The 27,701-nt window shown below is 42.3% G+C and overlaps 1 protein-coding gene across 2 annotated transcripts in view; it reads right to left on the reverse strand.

The window, feature by feature from the left end:
• Positions 1-24,871, reverse strand: part of POM121C (POM121 transmembrane nucleoporin C) — a 58,451-nt gene extending 33,580 nt beyond the window's left edge. Inside the window, exons 1-2 of one of the 2 annotated variants that reach the window (XM_004761650.3) lie at positions 24,723-24,871; positions 13,799-14,035 (exon numbers count right to left, since the gene is read on the reverse strand). In XM_004761650.3, coding sequence (XP_004761707.1) covers positions 13,799-13,827 — 29 coding nt within the window. In that variant the 5' untranslated portion in view covers positions 13,828-14,035; positions 24,723-24,871. Of the gene's footprint in view, positions 1-13,798; positions 14,036-24,710 lie in introns of both variants that reach the window. The other variant, XM_004761649.3, reaches the window with a different exon arrangement.
• Positions 24,872-27,701: the final 2,830 nt, after the last annotated feature.

Consider the following 27,701-nt stretch of genomic DNA (forward strand, 5'->3'; position numbering starts at 1 on the left):
AGAGATCACAAGTAGGCAGAGAAGTTGGTAGAGAGAGAGGGGAAGCAGACTTCCCGCCGAGCAGAGAGCCTGATGCGGGACTCGATCCCAGGACCCTGAGATCATGACCTGAGCCAAAGGCAGAAGCTTTAACCCACTGAGTCACCCAGGCACCCCAGGGCTGCCCTTTAGACCAAAGGGAGCTAAGACCAGATAGAGATGTGGAACTACATGAAGGAATGAAGACCATCATGGTAAACAAGTGGGTAAAAGACTTTTTTCATGATATAAAAATTGATTGTTTGAAGTAAAAATAAAGACACATTGTATAAGTAGATGTAAAAAATATAGAAGGAAAAGACGTAATTATAACCACCAGAAGCTGGGTTGTGGGGAGGGTAAGTAATTATACTACTGTAAGGTTATTATATTTGTGATATGGAAGGCAGGAAGTGGGACATGTGAAGTACAGGTCTGCCATGAGAAAGGGTATGGTGAGATAGAAATAGAAAACTTATGTGTAAAGGTGTTTGATAGTGACTATACCCTGGATTGTAAGAGAAGTCTTAATAAATGTAAAAGAATTGATATAAAGCAAAGTGTATTCTCTGAGCATAATGGAATTAAACCAGAAAATCAGTAACAGAAATAAAAGGAGAATCTCCAAACACTTGATAATTAAACAACGCAATTTAATTAATCCAAAAGTCAGATAGCAAATCTCAAGTGACCTTAGAAAAAGTTTTGAAATGAATTACAATGAATATATAATGTGTCAAAGAGAGGCTTTTACTCCAGAAGATAATGGAACAACAGATTTACCCCCTGACCTAGAACAACAAAAACCAAACAATATATCAAACAGTGGTTTCCAAGACTACAGGTTAGACAACAAAGGACAATGTTCACTGAATTGACAAACAGCCTGAGCCCTATGATCATCACAGCTTTCTGTCGAGTTTCTAGGCAGTGTTACAGAAAGGAAAGGAACAGAGGAAGAGCCCAGTGTAATTCCTAGCTTGAAATATAGGGCTAAGAGTTTGGGGAGATCAAAACAGCTAGAGTTTAAAATACAGAATACCAGAGAGAAAACTGTGAAGAATTCTCAGAGACCAACAGAGGTTTCTCTTGACTAGTTAGCACAGTACTCATGGGTGTATGTTTACAGGGAAACTGTAAATGCCAAGAAAAAACCATCCAAAAGTATTGAAAGAAACAGGATCTGGCACTAATAAACGGTCAAGAATCATGTTTATTCTCACCAATCAGACTGTAAAAACTAATACTCAGGAAGGTGCTGCCTCAGTTGTGGGAAATAATCAGTGTCATACTGAGTAGTGCTCTGGACCTACCTTACAGATCATAAAAGCAAAACCTGAAAGGATCAAACTGTTTCCAACAATCTTACCTACATCCCAAACAAAGTTCAAGAGAACGTACAAGACTAAAAAAATGACCAGCACTCAGTAAGGTAAAATTCAGTGTCTGGCATCCAAACAAAGGTCACCAGGCCATAGACAAGCAGGGAAATAGCTCATTGGGAGGAGAGTAATCAATCAAAACCGACGCAGAACACATGTTAAAATTAACAGAGGACAATAAAAATCATTTTATTCTCTATGTTCAAAAAGATAGAGATTGGAAAAAAATAAGACGATACAGTGGCCTCAAACTTCCCAAACATGATAAAAAATACACATTGTTATATCTGAAGCTCAATCTTAAGTACAAGAAACAGAACTAGAACTAGGGCTTGGTAATACAACTCAGTGTGGAAGAAGAGACAGAAACCGTATTAACATCTTAACGAAGAGTGGCCATGTCATGAGGAGATCGACACTGGCAATACAAACGGTCTAATTGCTGGGACGGGAAGCTGCCCCCACCACCACTACACAACTGCACATTCTAGAATGGAGCTGAATGGAACAGCATGGTTGACAAGCTACTGCAGAGGATAGGGAGAAGAAATCGGTCCCTAGTTAGAGGAGAAAATAGGGCTGGAGAGGTTATGAATAGGAGGGAGAAGACAAAGAAGGTACAAAGAGAACAGTTTAGGACTGGGTATGTGAGGTAGCCCCAAATAACCAAACTGTTCAAAACGAGTGATACAGATAAGACCCTAAAGACAGCTAGAGAAAAAAGGTTACTTATAGAGGGAAAAAAGATAAGGATAATACAAAATATCTTCTTGGAAACAATGCAAAGGAGAAGACAGCAGAGTAACACCTTTAGAGTACTGAGAGAAAAAACTGCAAATCTAGAATGATATACCTAGTGAAACTGTTTTAAAAAGGGGAGATAAGGAAGTCTTCAGACATATAAAAGCTAAAAGAATTCATCACTACCAAACTAAAAGTAAAAGAAATGTTAAAAGATGCCCTTCAGGCAGAAGGAATATGATCTCAGATAGAAACCTGGATCTACATAACGGAAGGAATACAGAGCACTGGAAATGGTAGCTGTATAGGTAGGTATTTATGACCTTTCCTCCTCATTATTTAAATCTCTTTAAGACGTAACTGAGTGACCTAAGCAAAACATAAGAGTAGGCAGCTTCAAGTTCCCATCCTCCCAATAGATACAAAACAAAACAAAAAACAAACAAACAAAGTAGTAATTATCAGAACCAACTTCATCAGAACTCTGGAAAACCATCAGAGGTTTACATCAACCAAGCAAATGCTGAATCAAGAAAATAGCAATTTTATTTTATTTTACGTTTTTTAAAGTTTTATTTATTTATTAGAGAGAGGGAAAGAGACCAAAAGTAGGCAGAGCAGCAGGAAGAGGGAGAGGGAGAAGCAGGCTCTCTGCTGAGCAGGGAGCCTGATGGGCTCGATCCCAGGATCCTGGGATCATGACCTGAGCCGAAGGTAGCCACTTAACCAACTGAGCCACCCAGGTGCCCTGAAAACAGCAATTTTAAAGTGGTGGAAAGCTTTGTGGGTTTTTGTTTGTTTGTTTTTTACTTGTTCTTCTCTCACATACTCTCCATCTTGGCAGCAATCTTGAAGACAGAAACCTACATTCCCAGTGTGGGAACCTGGTCGCTGGTTCTACACAGAACACACTAGATCTTTTTTGCAAATTACTATGTGTATCTGCTCTGTATGGGGGCCACCTGAGGGAATGATGCGGGACCTCATCTCTATTTTGCAAACGTGGAACTCACTCAGGCTAGAAAAGCAATGGGCATTGCTTGAAAACACTGCAAGTAAAATAAACCACCACAGATGCATTGGGGAAAAGTTTACAGTCAGACACACAATGAACCACTGTTATAGACTGAAATTTTTTCCTCTAAAATATCTATGCTGAAACCCAATGCTCAATGTAACTGTATTTGGAGATGGGTTGTTGTTTTTTTTTTTAATTTTAAAGAGTTTATTTATTTGCCTGACAAGAGAGAGAGTGAGCACAAACAGGAGGAATGGGAGAGGGAGAAGCCTCCCTGCTGAGCAGGGAGCCTGATGTGGGGCTCAATCCCAGGACTCTGGGATCATGACCTGAGCTGAAGGCAGAGGCTTAACTAACTGAGCCACCCAGGCACCCCAGAGATAGGTTCTTTAAAAAGGTAGTTAAACTTCAATGAGGTCATGTGTGGAGCCCTAATCGAATATGACTAATGTCCTTATAAGAAGTAGAGGTTGCTCAGTTGGTTAAGGGTCCTTCTCTTGGTTTTGGCTCAGGGCATGATCTCAGGGTCTGGGGACTGAGTCCTGTGTCAGGCTACCAACTCAATGGGGAGTCTGCTTGAGGATTCTCTTGTTCTGCCCTTCCCTCTCCCCCTCTCTAAAGTAAATAAATAAATCTTAAAAAAAAAAAAAAAAAAGAGAGAAGAAGGAGAAGAAGTAGAGACCCCAGGGAGGTTTGTGTACAAAGAAAGGCCATGTGAGAACACAGCAAGAAGATGGACATCTGCAACCAAAAAGAAAGGACTCAGGAGAAGCCGGCCCTTACCAACACATTGATCTTGAACTTTCAGCATCTAAGAACTGTGAAAAATTAATTTCTATGTTTAAGCTGTCTATGTTTAAGTCTGTGGTATTTTGTTATGTCAACCCTCTAACAGACTAATACAGACTGCCTAAAGGATGGGAGGGAAAGCTGGTGAGTTTCTTTGGCAAATCAGGGCATTTGTAATTACCCATGTATAAGAGAGAATTTAGAGGTGTGTCCTCAGAATATATCTGACAGGACCCTAAGTTTTCACCTTGGTCTGATCCCTAGGATCAGTAGAGGCCTGGATAAGTGGTTTGTTTGTTTCTTTGTTTTCAAATGCTACAACATGGAGGCAATCTAAAAGGATAGGAGAAGTGTGCTTTTTTAATTCTATATTTAGCTCCTGGTATTCAAGGACTTCTCTACCAAACCATTAGCTGAACACAAGCCAACATGACGGAGACTTCAGTGACCACACATGACAATCATTTAGTCTACAAAAATAGTTTGGAAAAGTCACAAAACAAGTAGACTATTACAACCTTCAATAACTTAATTAAAAAACACAAACAACATCAACAACAAACAGCAGGGCAGAGGATATCAGATTTCCAGAGTTATAACAATAGACAAATGTCCAGGGATATGTCAATGACAATCACAAACCATGCAAAGAAACAGAGCAGTATGGTTGACTCAAAGTAACAAAAATAAATGGGCAGAGATCATCCCTAAGGATGCCCAGACCTTAGACTTATCAAAAATTTTTAAAAGAACAGTGTTAAATATGCTCAAAAACTAAAGGGAAATGAGGTAGGAGCAAAATGAGGATACTGATAAAGAGATAAATTACAAAAAGGAACCAAAGAGAAATTCTGGAGCTAAAAAGTACACTAACTGAAATAAAACATTCATTAGATGGCTTCAAGAGCATATTTGAGCAGGCAGAAGAATCACCAAACTTGACTGAAATTATCCAGTCTGAAGAGCAGAAAGAAAAAAGATTGAGAGAGAAAAATGAACAGAGGCGGGGCGCCTGGGTGGCCCAGTGGGTTAAGCCTCTGCCTTCGGCTCAGGTCATGATCCCAGGGTGCTGGGATCGAGCCCCACATCGGGCTCTCTGCTCAGCAGGGAGCCTGCTTCCTCCTCTCTCTCTGCTTGCCTCTCTGCCTACTTGTGATCTTTCTCTCTGTCCAATAAATAAATAAAATCTTAAAAAAAAAAATGAACAGAGGCCAAGAGAACCGTAGTACAACAACAACAAGACCAACATGTGCATTATGGGTGTCTCAGAGGAGAGAGAGAGAAAGAAAGAATATTTGAAAAACTAATGGTCAGAACTTTCCAAATTTGGTGAAAGGTATGAATTGGCACATACAAGAAGTCAAAAATCTCTAAATAAAATAAGCTCAAAGACATGCACACCAATGCACACATTTATAATCAAACTGTATAAAGAAAGAGTCTTGAAAGCAGCAAGTCAGAGGAAACTTGTTAAGTAAAAGGATCCTCAATAAGACTAGCAACTGATTTGTCATCTCAAACCATGGAAGCCAGAAGTCAGTGAGATACTGTAGGTAAAGTGCTGAAAGAGGGATGCCTGGGTGGCTCAGTCAGTTGGGCAGCTGTCTTCAGCTCAGGTTATGATCCCAGGGTCATGGGATTGAGTCCCACATCGGACTCCTTGCTCAGCAGGGAGCCTACTTCTTTCTCTGCCTCTGCCTGCCACTCTGTGTGCTTGTGCTCCCTCTCTCTCTCTGACAGATAAGTAAAATCTTAAAAAAAAATAAAGTGATGAAAGATATCTGCACTCCCATGTTTACTACAGCATTATTTACAACAGCCAAGATGTGGAAACAACCTAAGTGCCCACCCGCGGATGGACGGATTAAAAAAGATGTGGTATGTGCATGCATGGAATACTACTCAGTCGTCAGAAATGGAAATCCTGCCATTTAAGACAACATGGATGGGCCGTGAGGGCATTACACTAAGGGAGATAAGTCAGAGAAAGACAAATATTGCATGATATTATATGTGGAATCCAAAAAAAATCCAACCTCGATCCCATTTTCAGTTGCACCCAAAACCATAAGATCCCTAGGAATAAACCTAACCAAAGAGGCAAAGAATCTGTACTCAGAAAACTATAGAGTACTCATGAAAGAAACTGAGAAAGACACAAATAAATGGAAAAACATCCCATGCTCATGGACTGGAAGAATAAATACTGTGAAAATGTTTATACGACCAAAAGCAATCTACACTTTCAATGCAATCCCTATCAAAATACCACCAAATTTTTTTGAAGAAATGGAACAAATAATCCTAAAATTTATACGGAACCAGAAAAGACCACAAATAGTCAGAGAAATGTTGAAAAAGCAAACCAAAGTTGACAGACTTCAAGCTCTATTACAAAGCTGTAGTCATCAAGATGGTATGGTACTGGCACAAAAACAGACACCAGATAAATGGAACAGAATAGAGAGCCCAGAAATGGACACTCAGCTCTATGGTCAACTAATCTTCGACAAAGCAGGAAAAGAATGTCCAACAGAAAAAAGTCTCTTCAAATAGTGTTGGGAAAAGTGGACAGCCACATGCAGAAGAATGAAACTGGACCGGGCGCCTGGGTGGCTCAGTGGGTTAAGCCGCTGCCTTTGGCTCAGGTCATGATCTCAGGGTCCTGAGATCGAGTCCCGCATCGGGCTCTCTGCTCAGCAGGGAGCCTGCTTCCTCCTCTCTCTCTGCCTGCCTCTCTGCCTACTTGTGATCTCTCTCTGTCAAATAAATAAATAAAAATCTTTAAAAAAAAAAAAAAAAGAATGAAACTGGACCATTTCCTTATACCACACACAAAAACAGATTCAAAATGGATGAAAGACCTCAATGTGAGACAGGAATTCATCAAAATCCTTGAGGAGAACACAGGCAACAACCTTTTCGACCTCAGCCGCAGCAACTTCTTCCTAGAAACATCAAAGACAAGGGAAGCAAGGGCACAAATGAACTATTGGGACTTCATCAAGATCAAAAGCTTTTGCACAGCAAAAGAAACAATCAACAAAACCAAAGACAACTGACAGAATGGAAGATATTTGCAAATGACAGATAAAGGGCTAGTATCCGAAATAAAGAACTTAACCAATCTCAGCACCCAAAGAACAAATAATCCAATCAAGAAATGGGCAGAAGACATGAACAGACATTTCTGCAAAGAAGACACCCAGATGGCCAATAGACACATGAAAAAGTGCTCAACATCACCCAGCATCAGGGATATACAAATCAAAACCAAAATGAGATGCCAGCTCACACCAGTCAGAATGGCTAAAATTAACAAGTCAGGAAACAAAAGATATTGGCAAGGATGCGGAAAAAGGGGAACCCTCCCACACAGTTGGTGGGGATGCAAGCTGGTGCAGCCACTCTGGAAAACAGTATGGAGGTTCCTCTAAAAGTTGAAAATAAGAGCTATCCTATGACCCAGCAATTGCACTACTGGGTACTTACCCTGAAGATAAAAATGTAGTGATCCGAAGGGGTACATGCACCCAAATGTCCACAGCAGCAATGTCCACAATGGTCAAACTATGAAAAGAACCTAGATGTTGGGGCGCCTGGGTGGCTCAGTATGGGTTAAGCCTCTGCCTTTGGCTCAGGTCATCATCTCAGGTTTCTGGGATTGAGCCCCATGTCAAGCTTCCTACTCAGCAGGGAGTCTGCCTCTTCCTCTCCACCCCACCCCCCTCTGCTAGTGCACTCCTGCTCTCTCTCAAAGAAATACAATCTTTTTTTTTTATTATGTAAGTCACCATACAGTACATCATTCATTTTTGATAGTGTTCCATGATTTATTGTTTGCAAATAACACCCAGTGCTCCATGCAATATGTGCCCTCCTTAGTACTTATAACCAGGTTAACCCATCCCCTTCACACACCTCCCTCAAATAAATAAAATCTTTAAAAAAATTTTTAAAAACTATGAGACAGAGACATTCTCTATTGATTTAAAGGCCAATTTTATCAGAATATATGACAATTATAAACATATATGCAACAAAAAGAACAGTGCCCCAAATTATATGAAGCAAGAGCTGAAGGGCGAAACGGACAGTTCTGCCCTAACAGATAGACTTCAATCTACTACTTTAAATGGACAGACTATCTGTACAGAAGCTCAGCAGGGAACTAGAGCACCTGAACAAGACTGTAAACCACCTACACCTAAAAGACTGAGATCATACCATGCATCCTCTCCGACCACAAAAGAATATAAAGATAGAAATCAGTAAAAGAAGGAAAACTGAGGGCACCTGGGTGGCTCAGTCAAGTGTCTGCCTTTGGCTCAGGTCATGATCACAGGGCCCCTGCTCCATGGGAATCCTGCTTCTCCCTCTCCCTCCCTGATTATGTTCCCTCTCTCACTGTCAAATAAATAAATAAAATCTTAAAAAAAAAAAAAAAGGAAGAAAAACTGAAAAAAAAATCACAAGTATGTGGAAATTAAACAACACTCTTAAACAGTTGTTCAAATAAGAAATCACAAGGGGGGCGCCTGGGTGGCTCAGTGGGTTAAGCCTCTGCCTTCGGCTCAGGTCATGATCTCAGGGTCCTGGGATCGAGTCCCACATCAGGCTCTCTGCTTGGTGGGGAGCCTGCTTCCTCCTCTCTCTCTCTTTGCCTGCCACTCTGCCTGCTCGGTCTCCCTCTGTCAGATAAATAAATAAAATCTTAAAAAAAAAAAAAAGTTTAAGAAATCACAAGGAAAATTAAAAAATAGATAATCAAATGAAAAGATAACATAATTAAATGTATGGGATGCTGTCAGGGCAGTGCTCAGAAAGAAATGTATAGTTGTAAATGCCTGCATTTAAAATGTGGGAAGATCTCAAATCAATAATTTTATACCAGGGGAAAGTAGGAAAAAAGAGCAAACTGTATACAAAGCTAGCAGAAGAAAGGAAATAATAATGATTGGAATGAAGATTAATGATATACAGAGTAGAAAACAATAGAAAATCAATAAAACCAAAAAGTTGGTCCTTTGGAAATATCAACAAAATGGGCAAACCTATAGATAAACTGACAAAAAAAAAAAAAAAAAGAAGACATGAATAACTAAAACCAGAAATGGAAGTGGGGACACTACAACCAACCTTAGAGAGATAAAAAAAGGCTTATAAGAGAATACCGTGAATACACCAACAAATGAGATAATCTAAATGAAATGGACAAATTCCTAGCAATATGCAAATTAAACCAACTGAAGATGGACTCAAAATCTTTGATTTTTTAATTTAAATTCTAGTTAGTTAACATTACAGTGCAATATTGGTTTCAGGTGTAAAATTCAGTGTTTCATCACTTACATACAGCCCCCAGTGCTCAACACAACAAGATAGAATGGTCAATCCTTAACACTCGTCACCCATCTAGCCCATCCCCCGACTACCTCCCTCGATCAACCTCAGTTTGTTCTCTATTGTTAAGAGTTTCTTATGGTTTGTTTCTCCCTCTTCCCTCCCCCTTCTATACGTTCATCTATCTTGTTTTTTAAATTCCACATATGAATAAAATCATATGGATCTGTCTTTCTCTGACTTATTTCACTAGAATAGAAATCTCAATAGACCTATAAAACAAGTAAAAGGATGGCACACCTGGCTGGCTCAGCTGGTTAAGCATCTGAACTTTGGTTTCAGCTCAGGTGATGATCTCTGGGTTGTGAGACTGAGCCCTGCATAAGGCTGCACTCTCAAGGTGGAGTCTGCTTCAATTTTTTTCTCTCTTTCTCGCTCTGTCCCTCCTACCCTTTGCATGCTCTCTCTAAATAAGTAAATAAACTATTTTTTAAAAAAGTAAAAAGGCTGAATCAATAATCAAAAACCTCTCAAAAAATAAATATGAGAACCAGATGGCTTCACTGGCACCTACTATTCTCCAATTCTTCCAAAAAATAGAAAAGGAAGGAAGGAACACATTGTAAGTCAATCTATGAGAGCAGATAACAAAACCAGATAAAGACATCATAAAACTATAGACCAATATCCTTTATGAAGATAGATGCAAAAATCCTGAACAAAATACCAGCAAACCAAATCTGGCATATAAAAAAGACCTTATATACCATGACCAAATGGTATTTATCCTAAGGATGTAAGGCTGGTTCAATATATGAAAATCACTGTAATACATCACATTAATCGAACAAAGGAAAAACACATACGCATCTCAATTAGTGCAGAAAAGACGTCTGACAAATCCAAAATCCTGTAGTGGTAAGAACTCTCAGAAAAGCAAAAATAGAAAATTCCTCACTGTGATAAAAGGTATTTATGAAATCTCCATGTTTAATAGCATATTCAGTGGTGAAAGACTGAAAATGTACTTGTAAGATCAAGAACAAGAAAAGGATGCACGTCTTTAGCCACTGCTACTCAACACTGATCTAGAAGTTCTAGACAGAGATACCAGACAAGAAAAAGAAATAAAATACATTCAAATTCCAAAGGAAGAAGTAACATCATCTCTATTTGTAGATGACATTATCCTACACAGAAAATCCCAAGGAATTCATAAGGAAGCCACTAGAGCTAGAACCCTCAACAAAGTTGCAGGGTTTAAGAGCAACTCACAAAATCAATTGTGTTAAATTGTGTTTGTATATATCAGCAGTAAATAATCCAAAAAGAAAGTAAGCAATTCCATTTACAGTAGACTCTAAGATACTATAATACCTAGGAATAAATTTAACCAAAGATGTGTACACTAAAAACTACAAAATACTGCTGAAAGAAATTAAAGAAGACCTAAACAAATAGAAAGACACCCCCTGTTAATTAGAAGACTTACTACTGTTAAGACAACAATACTACGCAAAGCAATCTGTAAATTCAAAGCAATACCTACCAGAATTTCAACAGCCTTTTCTTTTTCTTTTTTTTTCAGAAATAGAAAAGTCAATCCTCAAATTCATACAGAATTGGAAGCATTCCGAATATGCAAAAACAATACTGAAGAAGAATTAGTTAACCTAAATATTAAAGTTAAGACCATAAAATTTCTAAAAGAAAACACAGGGGTAGATCTTGATGACCTTGGATTTCATATCAAAAGCATTAACAACAAAAGAAAAACTAAGGGCACCTGGATGGCTCGGCTGGTTAAGCATCCGACTTTTGGTTTTTGCTCAGGTCATGATCTCAGGGTTGTGATATCAAGCCCCACATCACGCTTCATACTTAGTGGGGAGTCTGCTTGAGATTCTCCCTCTTCCCCTTCCCCCAGTTTCTCTCTCTCTCTTTCATACACACACACTCTCTCTAAAATAATCTTTAAAAAAAAAACTAAACTGGGCTTCAACAAAATTAAAATATTTGTGCATCAAAGGTGATTATTAAGAATGTGCAAAGACAGGGGCGCCTGGGTGGCTCAGTGGGTTGAGCCTCTGCCTTCAGCTTGGGTCATGCAGGAAGCCTGCTTCCTCCTCTCTCTGCCTGCCTCTCTGCCTGCTTGTGATATCTCTCTCTCTCTCTCTGTGTCAAATAAATAAGTAAAATCTTAAAAAAAAAAAAAAAAGAATGTGCAAAGACAATCCACAGAATGGGATCAGATATCTGATCAGAGTTTAATATCCAGAATATACAGCAAGTCTCTACAACTCAACAACAAAAAGAGGAATAGTGCAATTAACAAATAGGCAAAGGGGGTGCCTGGGTGGCTCAGTGGGTTAAAGCCTCTGCCTTCAGCTCAGGTCATGATCCCAGAGTCCTGGGATTGAGCCCCACATCAGGCTCCCTGCTCAGCCCCACCTCTGCCTGCCTCTCTGCCTACTTGTGATCTCTGTCAAATAAATAAAATCTTTTTAAAAAATAATTTAAAAATAGGCAAAGGACTCATATAACTATTTCTCAAAGATATACAAATGGCCAACAAGGACATGACATCAGTGTCATTAATCATTAGAGAAATGTAAACCAAAAGCACTGAGGTGTCATTTCATAACTATTAGGATGACCATAATAATAAGTTTAAAAAGAAAAGTAAGTGTTGGTGAGGATGTGGAGAATCTGGAACCCACAAATATGGCTGTGGAAAAAAGTTTGGCAGTTCCTCAAAAAATATATATGTATATAACTACCATATATCCAGTAACCTCACTTCTGAGTATATATTCAAAGAAAATGAAATCATGATCTTGAACCAAGACCTGTGTCTCCATGTTCATCACAGCATTATTCCCAATAAGTAAGACATGGAAATAACCTAAGTGTCCATCTATGGGAGACTGCATGTAGACAATTCAGTATGTACACAGAATGGAATATTATTCAGCCCTAAAAGGAAGGAAATTCTGCTTTTTGTAACAACATGGACAGACCCTGAGGGAATTATGCTAAGTGAAATAAGTCAGAGACAAATACTGTATGTCCTCACTTACACGTGGAATCTAAAAAAATCAAACTCATAGAAATAGAGTAGGATGGCAGTTGCCAGGGCCTGGGGGTGGTGAGGGAAATGGAGATATGTTAGTCAAAGGGTACAGAGTACAAATTTTCAGCTATAAACGAGTAAGTTCTGTGGATATAATATGCATCATGATGACAATAATCAACAATACTATGTTGTATACCTGAGGTTTGTTAGGAGAATAGATCTTCAATATTATCACCACATATACGTACATACTTAATGAGGAAAGACTAGGACAAGGTAAGGATATCCATTCTCATTAGTTCTATTCAACATTACCAGGACACTCAAGGCAAGAAAAAGAATGAAATAACATAGAAATTGGAAAGAAAGAAGTAAAAACGTTTCTTATTTACAGATCACGTGATTTGTGTTCGGAGACAATCTGATGCAATTTACAGAAGAATTGCTAGAGCTGATGAGTGAACTGAGCAAGAGTGCATGAAACAGATGGGATCAGTACAGAAAAATCAATTGCAGCAACAATGAACAATTTATACTTAAAAACACAATACCAATTATAATAGCATAAAACATGAAATATTTAAAATTTAACACAATGCATGCAAAACTTCTACACTAAAACATTCATTACACAAATCTGCAAAACGTTTTTGAGAGAAATTCAAGAAAACCTAAATAAATGGAGAGATACATGTTCATGGATTGGAAGACTCAATGTTGTTAAGATAACCATTATCCTCACATTGAGCTATAGATTTGGTTCAGTACCAATGAAAACCCCAGTTGAGGGGCGCCTGGGTCGCTCAGTGGGTTAAAGCCTCTGCCTTCGGCTCACATCATGATCTCAGGGTCCTGGGATAGAGCCCCACATCGGGCTCTCTGCTCAGCATGGTATATAACCATGCTCTCTCTCTCTCTCTCTGCCTGTCTTTCTGCCTACTTGTGATCTCTCTCTCTGTCAAATAAATAAAATTTTAAAATTATATTAAAAAAAAAAAAAACAAAGAAAACCCCAGTCGGCTTTTTTTTTCTTGTAGAAATTGACTAATTTAAAATATATATGGTTATGCAAAAGAACCCAGAATAGCCAAATCAATTTTGACAAAAGAAATAACAATAACAAATTTGGAAGACTTACGCTACACGACTTGAAGACTACGGAAAAAGTTACAGCAGTGAAGACAGTATGCTATTTGCATAAACAGACATATAGTTTACGGGATGAGAGTAGAGAATCCAGAAAAAAAGACTAACATATATGTTGCTGGCTGATGTTCTACATTGGCACTGCTGTAATTCAATGAGGAAGATGCTGGAACACGGGATGTATTAGTTCTCTATCACTGCAGAACAAATTATTCCATAATTTAGTGGCTTAAATCAACATTTATCTTATAGTTTCTGTGAGTCAGGAACTTGAGAGTGGCTTACCTGGGTGGCTCTGGCTCTGACGCTCTCATGAGGAGGCAGTCAGGGCATCAGTGAGGGCTATAGTCATATGGAGGCCCAATGAGCGCTGTAAGATTTGCTTTCAAGATAGCTCACTTGCTTAGCGTTCAGAGAAAGCCCCAGTTCCTTGCCAGCCATTGGCAAAAGGCCTTGGTTCTTCACCACATGGCCCTCTCCATAAGGTTTGTTAATTGTCCTCAGCATACGGCATCTGGCTTCCTGCAGGGTGAGGAATCCAAGGAGAGAGAGCAAGAGAAAAACCAAAATGACTTTTATGCCTTAATTTTGGGCCACACACCATCACTTCTATCACATTCCATTCATTAAAATCAAGTCATTAAGTACATCCCACACCTAAGAAGAATTAGTTTCTATCTTTCGAAGATCAGTGTGTCAAAGAATTTGTGAACACATTATGAAGTGCCCACACTAGATATCCGTATGGAAGAAAATTACTCTCAGCCCCTACCTCACACAGTACACAAACAATTAATCTGAAATGGACCAGAAAGGGGTGCCTGGTTGGCTCAGTTGGTAGAGCATGTGACTCTTGGTCTCGGGGTCATGGGTTTGAGCCCCATGTTGGGGCTCAGAGATTACTTAAAAAAAAAATGGATCAGAGAACTAAATAAAGGGTAAAAATATAAAACTTAGGAAGGAAACATAGACAATCCTTGTGTCCTTTGTGTGCAAAAAACACTTATTAAAAATAATTCAATGTTGTACACATAGCATATGGATAAATGTCAAAAACAACGTTAAGTGAAAAAGCAAAGTGACATAATGATACATGCAAAGTTAAAGGATACTAAATAATAATATTCCTAATATGGATACCCCACATATATTAAGATAATAATTGTATGCACAGGAAGAAAACACACAACTTCAACATCATGTTCACACCTAGAAATGGCATTCAGGTGGCATACACAAAGGAACTTTAAGTGTATCTTTAATATATTTTTATTTTATTGTTTTTTAAAGATTTGGAGAGAGAGTGTGTGGATGTGCATAAGAGAGTGTGCACATAAGCATGAGAGAGAGCATTCACGGGGTGGGGGAGGGGCTAAAGGGAGAGGGAAAAGCTGACTCCCTCCTGAGCAGAAAGCCCTATGTGGGGCTCCATCCCAGGACCCTGAGATCATGACCTGGGCCAAAGGCAGATGCTTAACTGACTGAGCCACCCAGGCACCCCTGAATTTTTATTTTTAAAGATCTGAAACATGGCAAAATAAAACATTTGGTGATAAAGGAAATATTCCTTATATTATCCTCTGTATATTTTTGAAGTTTGAAATACTTCATATTAAAAAACACTTTTTAAAGATTCATTTATTTATTTGACAGAGATCACAAGTAGGCAGAGAGGAAGAGGGAAGCAGGCTCCCCGCTGAGCAGAGAGCCTGATACAGGGTTCGATTCCAGGACCCTGAGATCATGACCTGAGCCAAAGGCGGAGGCCTAACCCACTGAGCGACCCAGGCACCCCAAAAAACATTTTTATTTTATTTTACTTTATTTTTTAAAGATTTTAATTTATTTGACAGTGAGAGATCACAAGTTGGCAGAGAAGCAGGCAGCGAGAGAGAGGGAGAAGCAGACTCCCTGCCAAGCAGAGAACCCGATGCGGGGCTTGATCCCAGGACCCTGGGATCATGACCTGAGCCACAGGCAGAGGCCTTACCCCACTGAGCTACCCAGGTGCCCCTCAAAAAACATTTTTAAAGGATCCAGTGGATTTGGCAATAGGAGATTATTGGTGAACCTGACTAGAAAAATCCGTTTTTAGTATTTATATTATTATTTATATTGGGATCAGCAAACTATGACCTGCAAACAGGTCACCTATTGCTATAAATAAAGTTTCACTGGAACAGAGTCATGCTCATTAGATTATGTATGTCTGTGGCTGCTTTCCTACCACAACAGTAGAGTTGAGTAGTGACAGAGACCATATGGCCTCTATGCCTCAAATATTAACTACCTGGCCCTGATTTATATCATCTACAGCACTTGGCTTAATGTCGGCTACATAGTAAGATCCAAAGAAATGTGCTAGTACTCCCAAACAGTGCACGTTGTTTACTTTGCTCAGTAAATATTAGCTGAACTCCTACTACCTGCCAGATAATGCTGTAGGCCCCGATTACAGGACAAAAAAATGACCAGACAGGACTGATCCCTACACTCTTGTTTCTTCCTTCCGTGTTCAAGGTTGCCTTGGAGTATAATATAGTACTTTAATGTACTACTTCCCACTAGAGGGCAGCCTGAAGTTTTTCCATAATGGCACAGTAACAGCTGTTAACCTTGCCTTCCACACCACCCGTGAACGGCTGTGAAGGACAAAATACCAGACTACCTAAGGGTTGTATTTATTCTCTCAAGATTGTCATTGACAAAATTATAAAATGGGTCAAGTATGTTTTTGGAACTCCCGGCCTCCTATTTCTTCACCTTTCCTTAGAGGCACCACTTGCAAGTAACAAATGTGACAGAACCAGTCAAGTAGATCTCACACCAGTGGATAGTCAGGGTCGGGGGGGGTGGGTGGAGAGAAGAAGATTCCTGGGGAGGAAGGGATCAGCCCGGTAAGCACAGAGCTGCAGACCAGAAGCTACCCTGGATGCAGAAACACCTGGATGCCTGCTTGCAAATACAGACACCAACATGCACGTCTACCCACATTAAAAGAAGAGAAAACACAAACCTCCTATTCATTAATTCACTAGTTATTGCAAAGGCACCCACTGCCTTCTTTGTGCCACGTAAGATACAGCAAGGAGCACAGCAGACACAGAACCAGCTCTCAAGGAGCGTATAGTCTAACATGAAAATCAGACAGTAGACACATAAAATACACCGAAAGTACAGAAGTAGAAAAGAAAAAGACTGTTTCAGTTACTAATAGTAAAAAAAAAAAAAAAACAACAATAAAATGTGCAGTAGTACAAAACAATCATTTTCTTTCTCTCTTTTTCCCCTCTCCCTTTCTTTTCCTTCCTTCCTTTCTTGGAGAGACACACACAAAGAGAGAGAGCGAGCGAGCACAACCGGGAGGGGCAGAAGGAGAATCTCAAGCAGACGCTGCACTGAGCACAGAGTCTGATGTGGGGATCGATCTCCTGATCCTGAGATCATGACCTGAGCCAAAAACCAAGAGTTGGATGCTGAACTGACTGTGCCACCCAGGCACCCCAAATAATCATTTTTAGATCCTCCGAGATTCTGTGATTCCAGCGCACTGGCTTGTTTCTGGCCTGCAATGTCTGGGAAGTCAGCTAGGAAGACTCAAAGGCTAAGGGTGCTTGATGGGTAGAGGCTGGAATCATCACTCAACTAGCTAGTGGCTGATACCAGTCATCAGCTGGGACCTCTGCTGAACTGTGGGCCGGAACAGATGCACATTTCTTCTGCCTATTGTCTCTCCATATTGGTTAGTTTGAGTTCCCTCACAATATGACGGCTTGGTTGAAAGAGAAAGCATTCCCAGAGAAAAAGGCAGATGTGCGCAGCATTTTGATGATCGGCCTGGGAAGTACCACAGCATCGCTTCTGTCCTACTGAATTTGGTCAAGACAATCTCAAAGATCTGCACACGTTCAAGGGAAGAGACAAACTGCCACCGTCATTGGGATGGAAGCAGCAGTAAGATTATATTGTAACAAGAGCATGTGTAATGGAAGATATTACTGTGTTCACCATCAGAAAATACACTCTGCCCCAGGCTGTCATGATAACATAGGATGGGGGCACAACTTAGCCAAAGAGGTTTCTGTGAGGAAGTCTTGTCTTGGGCATAGGGGATCGGGGGCTAAGAGGAGCCTGGGGAAGTTTCGGGTGGAGGCACATGAAAGGCTGCGGTCCACAGAGAGGCTGGTGTGTGGGAATGCTGGGTTTTAGTGCATTCAAAGAGGCAGCAAGGGGAGAGAAGAGGCAAGGGGAAAGGCGGAAGATACACAGGGAAGATTCCGTGTGCTCTGGGTCATGCCCTCCATAACAGCATAACAGCAGAACAACAGCAGCCTCCAGCCAGTGCTGTCCTAGGAAAAGAGAAGCTGGAGAGGACAGGAGCAAACTGGTGACAGTGGGGGAAAAGGTACGTGGTTTAGCTGCCACCCTACCCCAGACGTCCCAATATGGAAGATGAAATTGAATCTGGCCAAGTCTTATCCAAAGTAAAAAGTCTGGAGGAAATAGCTCTGCCTCTAACAGATGTCAGAGGCAGCTGGAAACAGAGGCTGCACAGCTGTATCAGCAACACAATGGAGGCAGGGAGATCCAGCACATTTGTGGTAAAAACTCAAGTTGCTATCACTCAGGCAGGTACCGCAACCCTGTATTTCTTGCCCTCATACTCAGTTCAGATCAGCAACTCAGTGGGGTTCTTATCTTATACTTGGGACTGAATGTGTGTCCAGACGCTGGTCTTGTCTCGAAAGAGTCAGATCCAGGGCGCCTGGGTGGCTCAGTGGGTTAAAGCCTCTGCCTTAGGCTCAGGTCATGATTTCAGGGTCCTGGGATCGAGCCCTGCATCAGGTTCTCTGCTCAAGTGGGGAGCCTTCTTCCTCCTCTCTCTGCCTCCCTCTCTGCCTACTTGTGATCTCTGTCAAATAAATAAATAAAAATCTTAAAAAAAAATGAATCAGATCCAAGAGGTTTACCTTTAAAATGGTTACTCTGGGGGCACCTGGGTGGCTTAGTCGTTGAGCCTCTGTCTTTGGCTCAGGTCATGATCCTAAGGTCCTGGGACTGAACCCTGCTGCATTGGAGCTGGGTGGGAAGCCTGCTTCTCCCTCTCCCACTTCCCCTGCTTGTGTTCCCTCTTAACTGTCTCTGTCAAATAAATGAATATAATGCTAAAATAAAATAAATTGGATACTCTCTATCACTGTGCAGTTATCAATATGTTATATCAACTCAAATTATAATTATCTGTATGCAAATGACAAGAGATAAAACCAGCAGCATAAGCATGTAAAATAGTCTGGCTTGTGTGCTTCTCTAAACATACAATTTCGATCGACCTACAGAAATATGACACAGAGGGCGCCTGGGTGGCTCAGTGGGTTGGGCCGCTGCCTTCGGCTCGGGTCATGATCTCAGGGTCCTGGGATCGAGTCCCACGTCGGGCTCTCTGCTCAGCGGGAAGCCTGCTTCCTCCTCTCTCTCTCTCTCTGCCTGCCTCTCTGTCTACTTGTGATCTCTGTCTGTCAAATAAATAAGTAAAATCTTTAAAAAAAAAAAAAAGAAAGAAATATGACACAGATTATATGGACACTAAACTACTTGCACTGATCTATGCTTCTGCATGGAATGCCTTAACTCACCTAGGGAAAACCTATTTATCTTCTAAGATTCAGCCTGAGTGTCACAACCTCTGTGGACCCTTCCTCAGCCCCAAACATATGGCCACGTCCACCCTGCAGTCCCCATTCTGTCTTGTACAGACTAATTTCATTGCATTTATGTATTGTGTGCATTCATATATATATTACTCCCCACGCAAGTCTCTGGGCTCTTTGAAGACCTGGATTATACCTTATTTGCTCATGTTTGGATGTGCAACACAGCGAGCACTTGATAAATGTTGGCAGATTACTGCGTGACCAAAAATTTCGTCTTCAAACTGAAGCTAACGAGAATTGACTCTGCTACTTTGGTGGGAGATCACAGACAATTTGGGTTATCTTTTACTGAAGCAGAGTCCATGCCAAACTTGAAGGATTTAACAACCACCGACCCCTGTGTAATGCCTGCTGATTTGGTGCCAGCTGCTGTTCTAAGTGTTTGCCATGGACTAGCCCACCTAATCTCCTGCCAGTCCACCAACCATATGCGAGTCTAGTAAGGGATAAAAAGGCTGAGGCTGTTGACCTGGAGAACAGGGCCCACATGGACAGATGAAGTGAGGAAAGAGATACGGAGGCAGATGGGCTAGAGAGTGGGGTTCTGCATGCTGTATACTGAGGTGAGGTTTCACTGCCAGCTGTGACCCTGAGACATAACCCATACACAGTATGGACAGGAGTGTTCATCACACAGGAGCAAGTGTATCACTGCTAAAAGGAGTAGTCACACTCTCAAAATTTCTCAATAAAATGATTACAAATGCCAGATGTTGTTTCTGGTTCCACAGAAGACAGACTAAATACAGCCATCACATTCTTCTTGCTAATTACAACCAAAACTCCTGCTCAAAATACATGAATCCATGGTCCTCTTGAAAGACCTCTTTCAAGAGGCGGAGAAAAGAAGGCAAACTGGGTAGGGACCTAAGAGAAGACCCAGTGGTGAGTTTCCCAGGTGGTCGGTTTGTTTTGTCTTCTGTTTATCCTGTCTTGGGTAACAGAGCAGCCTACAACAGAAAATGCCAGCAAGCCCCCCGCCAACTGCCTCACCTGGAAAAGCCCTAAGAAATGCCCACTCTCTCTAGCCAAATGACCATGAAGAGGGGAGTTCTGCAGGATGGCACCATTTTGACTACTGCCACCCTACTCCAGGCAAACACCAGGAAAGAACCCATAGTGTTCCTCTTCCCATCAGGTACTGCAGAGACTGTGGGACAAAGCCCAGTTCATCAATGCCCACTCTGCCCCAGCAAAGCAGAGGTGACACCTCCCCCTTCCCATCAAGCACTGAAGAGATTGGGGAGGAGCCCTACTATCCACAACCTGCACTAACTGAATAATACTATAAAGGGTAGCACACCATGCTGTCTCAAATAGAATGTGAAAAAGGATTCTTTTTGCGGGGGGGGGGGGTTGCCCAAACCCATGACCCTGAGATCAAGACCTGAGCTGAGATCAAGAGCTGGATGCCTAACTGACTGAGCCACCTAGGCACCCCATAGGAAAAGGGATTCTTTAAATATGTGTATGAAGGACAGGGCATGCCACCCCAAGCAGCCCACATGTGAAACCAATCAGCAACAACAAAACAAAAGCTGTGAGAACTGAACCTCAATGTGGAAAATTCTGATGGTTCAAATTGGCCTCTGAATAGTATACAAGTGGGTCAGGCCAAGCTAGAGCTGCAGAGGTTTCAAAAACTAAATTGCATTTTGCCTACAAATATGGACCAGAAGGTCCACATTTGACTGCTAAAATAGAAGATATTTATAGGAAATAGAGCCTCAAAACATAATAACCAGAATATATCCAGCCTCAAAACAAAATGTCCAGGATAAAATAAAAAATTATTCCTCATACTAAAAACCAGAAAAACAACTCAAATGAGAAAAGCCAATCAACAGATGCCAACGCTGACGTGACAAGATGTTGGAATTACTAAATAAAGATTTTAGAGCAGGTATCACAAAAATGTTCCAACATGTAATTATAAACACTTTTGAAAGATACTGGAAAACAGAAAGCCTCATCAAAGAAAAAGATATAAAGACCCATACAGAAATTTCAGAATGAAAAATTACAGTAAGTGGAAACTCAAGAATGGGGTTAATAACAAAATGAAGATTTAAAAGAGGAAAGAATCAGTGAACCTGAAGATATATCAGTAGAAATACCCAATCTGAACAACAGAGACAAAACAGGAAAAAAAAGAACAAGTGCCTACAAGACAATAACAAAAGATCTTACTCCATTTACTGGAGTCCTAGGACAGGAAAAAGATTGTGATACACAAAGAATACTTGAGGAAATGATTGCTGGAAAGATCCTAAATTTGGCAAAGGACATAAACCTACCAATTCAAGAATCTGAGCAAACCCTAAATGGATAAACCCCAATAAATCAACACCCAGACACATCAAATGTCTGAAAATAAAAGACAAAGAAAAAATCTTGAAAGTGGATGGAGGGAAAATACAGGGGAAGAACAATTCAAAGGATGAGAAATTTCTCATCAGAAACCATGAGGAGAGAAAGAAGTGGCAAACATTTTTTTTAAGTGCTGCAAGAAAAGAACTGATGATGCATAATTCTATATCCAGTGAATGAAGGTGGAATAAAGACACTATGAGATAAAGGAAAATAAAATGATCTGCCACTGTCAGAACTGCTCTAAAAGAAGGGGGTGGGCAGCCTGACTGGCTCTGGCTGTAGGGCATGCAACTCTTGATCCTAGGGCTGGGAGTTTGAGCCCTATGTTAGGTGTAGAGATTACTTAGAAACAAAATCTTAAAACAAAACAAAACAAAAAGGATGTGATCAAGGAAAAGTTATTTAAATGGAAAGGAAATAACAAACTGGAAACACCAGGAATGAAGGAAAAAAGCACTTTTTAGTGTAATATCTAGGTGAATGTAATCTCTTGAATTTTTAAAGTTATGTTTGATAGATGAAAGCAAAATTATGACATCATCTCATGAGGTTCTTAATGTATGCAGAGATAATATTCAAGACTACAATCTCATAAAGAAAGGGAAAGGGATGTAAAGGTGGTAAAGTTTCTACATTCCACATGAACTGCTAAAAAGATTAATACTACTAAATTATCATAAGTGTGTATAATATAACCTCTATAGCAAACACCAAAAATCTATAAAATGAGAGCTACATTAAAAGTCTAGAAATATTAAAGTGGCATACTAAAAAATGTTCAAGTCCTGTCCCACAATAGGGCAAGAAAAGGGAGAGAGGTACAAAAGAAACAGAGGGAACAAAGAGAAAACAAGTAAAATTGAAGACTTAAATCCTAACCAATCAAAATTTTTATTAAATGTAAACTGTCTAAATAGACCCGTTTGAAAAAATGGATTGTCAGGGTGCCTGGATGGTTTGGTCTGTTAGGAGTCTGACCCTTGATTTCGGCTCAGGTCATGATCTCAGGGTCATCATGAGATCAAACCCAGTGTTAGGTTCTGTGCTGAGCATGGGGCCTACTTGAGATTCTTGCTCTTTCTCTCCCTCTCCCCCTCCCTGTCCCACATGCTCACGCTTTCTCTAAATAAATAAATAAATAAATAGATTGTCAAATTTAAAAACAAAAGAAAACACTATGTCACACAAAATGGCAGAGTAGGAAGCTCTTCACCAAAGCAACCATTGAGCTGGGAAAAGTGATTACAGTCGACTATTTTGGAGCTCTGGAACCTAACCAAAAACTTTCAGCCCCCACAGAAATCTTTACAAAATAAAGGGAGAGGCTGCTGATTTTTCACAAGTGAGCAGCATGTGAAAGAAAACCAGCCAACATCCCCCATTCCTCAGACAGACATGCTGCCACTCTATGGACAGCAGCCTGCAGTCCTGAGGAAGTTGGCTGATGCCAGGACAGGCAGTGGAAATCCTGTCCTTCATAAATTTAGGGTCACACATTTAGGACAGTCTGATGGATCCCTGAGGACCAGGATGGATGCTTCAGTTAGATCCCTCAGCAGCAAACAGCTTCCCACGGGGGCATCTATCTTATTTGAAGAGACAGAATCCCCTTTCCCTGCTTCCCAGTTTAGAGTCAGGCACTTAGGGACATCTATGTCAGGTTACTTACTCACTGTAGAGTAAATGAAACAGACGCTTCAGGGGTCATACAAAAACAAAGGTACACACTTTGAAAAATCTGTTGGAAAGGTAACACCCAATTCCTGCCCCCGACAAGCAAGAAATTAGCAATGCCTGATGACTAAGAAAATCACCTTTGGAGACATTGAGAACATACAATCATCCACCAAAAATTATAAAACACACCAAGAAACAGCAAAGTATGGCCCCTCCACAGGGGAAAAAAAAAAAAAAATGAATCTGACGGAAACCAGGCCCCAAGGAAGCCCAGACATCGCGCTTCCTAAAGGCGACCTGGAAGCCAACCATCGCTCCCGAGTTCCCGTGAGCTCTGGAAACCACAGACAAAGAACTAAAGGCGATCAGAAAACAACAGATGAAGAAAACGAGAGTATCTATGAGAAAAAAGAATCATGCAAAGGAACCAGAAAGAAACTGTGGACTTGGGGCGCCTGGGTGGCTCAGTGGGTTAAGCCTCTGCCTTCAGCTCAGGTCATGATCTGAGGATCCTGGGATCGAGCCTTGCATCGGGCTCTCTGCTCAGCAGGGAGTCTGCTTCCCCCTCTCTCTCTCTGCCTGCCTCTCTGTCTACTTGTGATCTCTGTCTGTCAAATAAATAAATAAAAAAGAAAAGAAAAGAAAAGAAACTGTGGACTGGAAAGTCGGTTAAATGTCAAGCTCGGGAGAGGGACCCAGCAGCAGATCTGAGGAGTAAGAGAAAAGATGAGCGAACTTGAAGATCGGTCCTTTGAAATGATCGGGTCTGAGGACAAGAAAGCTGAAGGAAGAGACGGAACAAGCCCGAAAAACCCGCGGGAGGGCCACAGGAGCGCAGAGGGCGGGGTGACACGGGGACCGCTGTCGAGGACCTGGCCCCTCCCTAGAACGAAGAGGCACACCCGACAGCTCCGCGCCCGAGCGGCGGTCGCGAATTCGGTCGGTGAACACACCGGAAGTGGACGACCGGGCGAGGACGCGAGTACCCCGAGTTCGGATTCAGACAGTCTGCGATAACGCATCGCGGCCCAGAGAGCGGCCCCGCAACGACATAAAACGCGGTCCCAGAGCTTCCAAGGCACGTCCTGTTTGCCGAGGGCACTCAGGAGCCCGGTCACCGGGGAGAGGGGACAGCGGACCACCGCCTGCTAAAAGAGGGCCAAGAACAGAACCCTGAAGAGAGACCTAGAGGTGGGCTGAGGAGCAGAAAGCAGGGGGGAGCGGCAAGCAGAAGTGGCCTCTAGGAGCCCACGGGGGCACAGGAATGAGTGGCCGGCGTGACGGTTAAACAGCAAACGCGGCGGACCCCCTAGGCGCCAAACTGCCTTTCCATTATGACGTGCCCCGCCGAACCCAGGCCACCTCAGCCGGGTGGGAAGCGCCGGCGGCCGGCCCGGAAGCGAGCTTCGAGGGCGCGCGTGGAAGGGGCTCACCTGACTGCGCACCTCGAGCGGGTGGCCCAGCCGGGGCCCCAGCGAGCGGCCAGCCCAGGCGGCTGCGGCCCAGAAGGCCCCGTCGTACTCCAGCCTCCTCAGCCTCCCGGGACAGCCCGCCCCCGAGCAGGGCGAAAGCCGCGTGCTCCCGCCATGCACTGCGCGCGCGCGTGTCTTGCGTCACTGCGGACGACTCCCGCGAGAACCGGCCTGGGGAGCCGGTTGCCAGGCAACCGGGCTCGGTTGCTTACTCCGCGCAGTGGGTTTCGGGAGTCTTGGAACTGGGCGGGAAGAGGCTGTGGTGAGGTTCCCGCCCTTGGTCTTCGCCTTGCAGACGTGCGGAATCCAATTCGATGAATCTTTCCTGCAGGACGGGGTGATCTACTCAGTTCCAGGAACCCACGTCCCCTAGGGCACCGGTTGCCTCCAAGGCCGTGACCGAGAGCCCAAATACCTGCCTCAGCCCTGCCTGCCCTTTGCGGGTGCGGGATCTTTCTGGGATCTGCAGGATCTTCCCCCGCCGGAAACTGAGCACCTGTCCGTAGCTGGACCTTTCTCAGGGTCCAGTCGTTGGGTGTTCGTTTTGTTCCCTTGTAAACCGCCCCCCACAGACCTCTGTGAAGACTGCCTGGACAACGGCACATTTACACTGAAGCCAGACCTAACGGGCACTTTTTTTTTTTTTTTTTTTTTTAAACAGTTGGTAAGGGGTGTTTCCCACGCCCTCACCCCCAGCCCCCAATCATTCTGTCCCAAGGTCTGGCTAAAACTGAGCCGCTACCACCCGTTCTACCAATCTCAGCGTTAAAGAGAAGCCCTTTCTGGGGGCGGGGTGTGCCAAACTCTGGAATTCCTCTCTCTTACCCCAGACTGATTTTGTCACCTCTCTCGCTCCTTCATTTTATTGGGCATAGTTCACATTCCTCCCAATTCTACAAAAACACTTTTCATCCTCATTCCAACCTGCAGGTCTTTCTGGCTCTAACCAGCAGCTCTCTGGCTGCTTTTCCTTCCCCCCAGGAGCTCGGCTCTCATGACCCATCACTTCTGTTCTCCCTTCAGCGAGATTTCTCTTTGCCCTTTTGGCCAGTCTCCATCCGATGTGAAACCAGGCTGTGTCTCTTCTCCAGTCTGGCTGATGCTAAACATCGCTGGTGAAAAACGAAGAACCGTGCCATCCTTCCTCCATAAATGCATGTTTTCTAAAAAGCGCTGGGCTCCGACTGACAGCAGACTGGAAATGGTTTATCCATTCTGTGAGCTTGCTGTCATATGAGCTACAGCCTTTACCCCAAACTTCCTACAGTCTGCCACAAACGTGCTACTCAATCCCATTCTACTTCTAGTAAATAATTTCACCTACATCTATTTGCTCTGGAGCAAGGGAGGTATCCCAACCCTCCCTCTGGGGCTGCCAGAAACTGCAGGAGAGTTTCCCTCCACCATTTTGTGTTTTTAGTGATGGAAGACCTAAGGAAGCAGTTAAACCTGAGTGGTTTTATTAGTATTTTTGAGAGAGAGAGAGAGAGAGTACAAGTGGGGGTGGAGCACAGGGAGAGGGACAAGCGGACTCTGCACTGAGCAGAGCCTGACACAGAGCCTGACTTGGGGCTTGATGCCATGACCCCGAGATCATGACCTGAGCCAAAACCAAAAGTCAGATGCTGAACCTACTGAGGCATTCGGGTGCCCCAAACCCGAGTGTGTTTATGCTAGGTTTGATGACGAGTGCAAAGTCACAGGAAAATGTCATCGGTTGAAGGAAATTGTGAGCTGAGTGCAGTAAACTTGGGTAATCTGTTGATTCTTCTTGGCATCTCTCACACGGAGATAAGGATGTTCCTTGCCTCCAGGATAAGGAGGGTACCTCTCACATGGTCTGCTTCAGAGGAAGGTCAGAAAGTCCTTCCTGTACCTGCCATTTCTTAATTTCCCTCAACTTCAAATATTCAATATGCCAAAGTGCCATATTGAATATCAGCTTGTTCCAAACCCTGTCAAAAGAAAACAGTCCTGATAAAAATGAAATTTCCTTTGTTTCCTGTCCCCACCGCACCCCCTCCCTTTTTTCCTAGAAGCAACTACTACCATAAATTTTATATCTGTATACACTTATATATATATATATATATATACACATATATATATATGTGTATACAGATATAAAATACAGATAATATATATATAATATCTCCAAAAAACATGTTGAGTGTTTAGATATCCCCTAATTTTCTCACTGGCTTATAACTCCATCTGTCATACACTGTTGCATAGAGACAGAAACAGATCCGAGGGGTTGGGGAGAGGGGCGAGTAGGGAGTGACTGCTAATAAGAGGTTTTCTTCTGGGGAGATGAAAATGTTTGGGAACCAGATAGAGGGGGTGGTTGCACGACAGTGTGAATGTCCAAAATGAACGAAATGGTTAATTTTATGTTAATCTTACCTCAATCTAGCAAAAGCAGTAAGAAGGCACGGAAAGGTTTTAAGAAGGGAGGGTGACAAGAACAGATGTCACTTCAGGAATGATGATTACTCTAGCTGCAGAATGAGAATCGTTTGGCAGGGGCAGAGCTGGGTAGGTGGGAGACAGAGAAGTCTATCGAGGTTATTTAGATGAGACCTGATAGCTAGTGTCACACCACACCTCTGCTTACGATCCCCACCATAAAGTCTCCGATCTTTCCAATGGCTCTTGCGACCTTCTAGGATTTGGCACTGAGTTTGGCCACCCTCTGTCAGCACAGACATCTGTCACGATCAGTGTTCCAACGTCTCTCACAATGCCTTTAGCTTTGCCTGGAGTATTTTCCCCCTCTCCCTCCCCGACTGCCAACTTTTTTTTTAGAGCTCTTAAACATTTTCTAATACATTTTTTATAGTGAGCAGGGGGAAGAGCAGAAGTAAAGGGACAAGCAGACTCTGCGCTGAGGGCAGAGCCTGACATGGGGCTCGATCCCAGGACCCTGAAAGCACGACCTGAGCCAAAGTC

This window comes from Mustela putorius, unplaced genomic scaffold (genome assembly GCF_011764305.1).
Source record: "Mustela putorius furo isolate JIRA1106 unplaced genomic scaffold, ASM1176430v1.1 tig00000139_pilon_pilon_pilon, whole genome shotgun sequence".
NCBI classification, from domain to species: domain Eukaryota; kingdom Metazoa; phylum Chordata; class Mammalia; order Carnivora; family Mustelidae; genus Mustela; species Mustela putorius.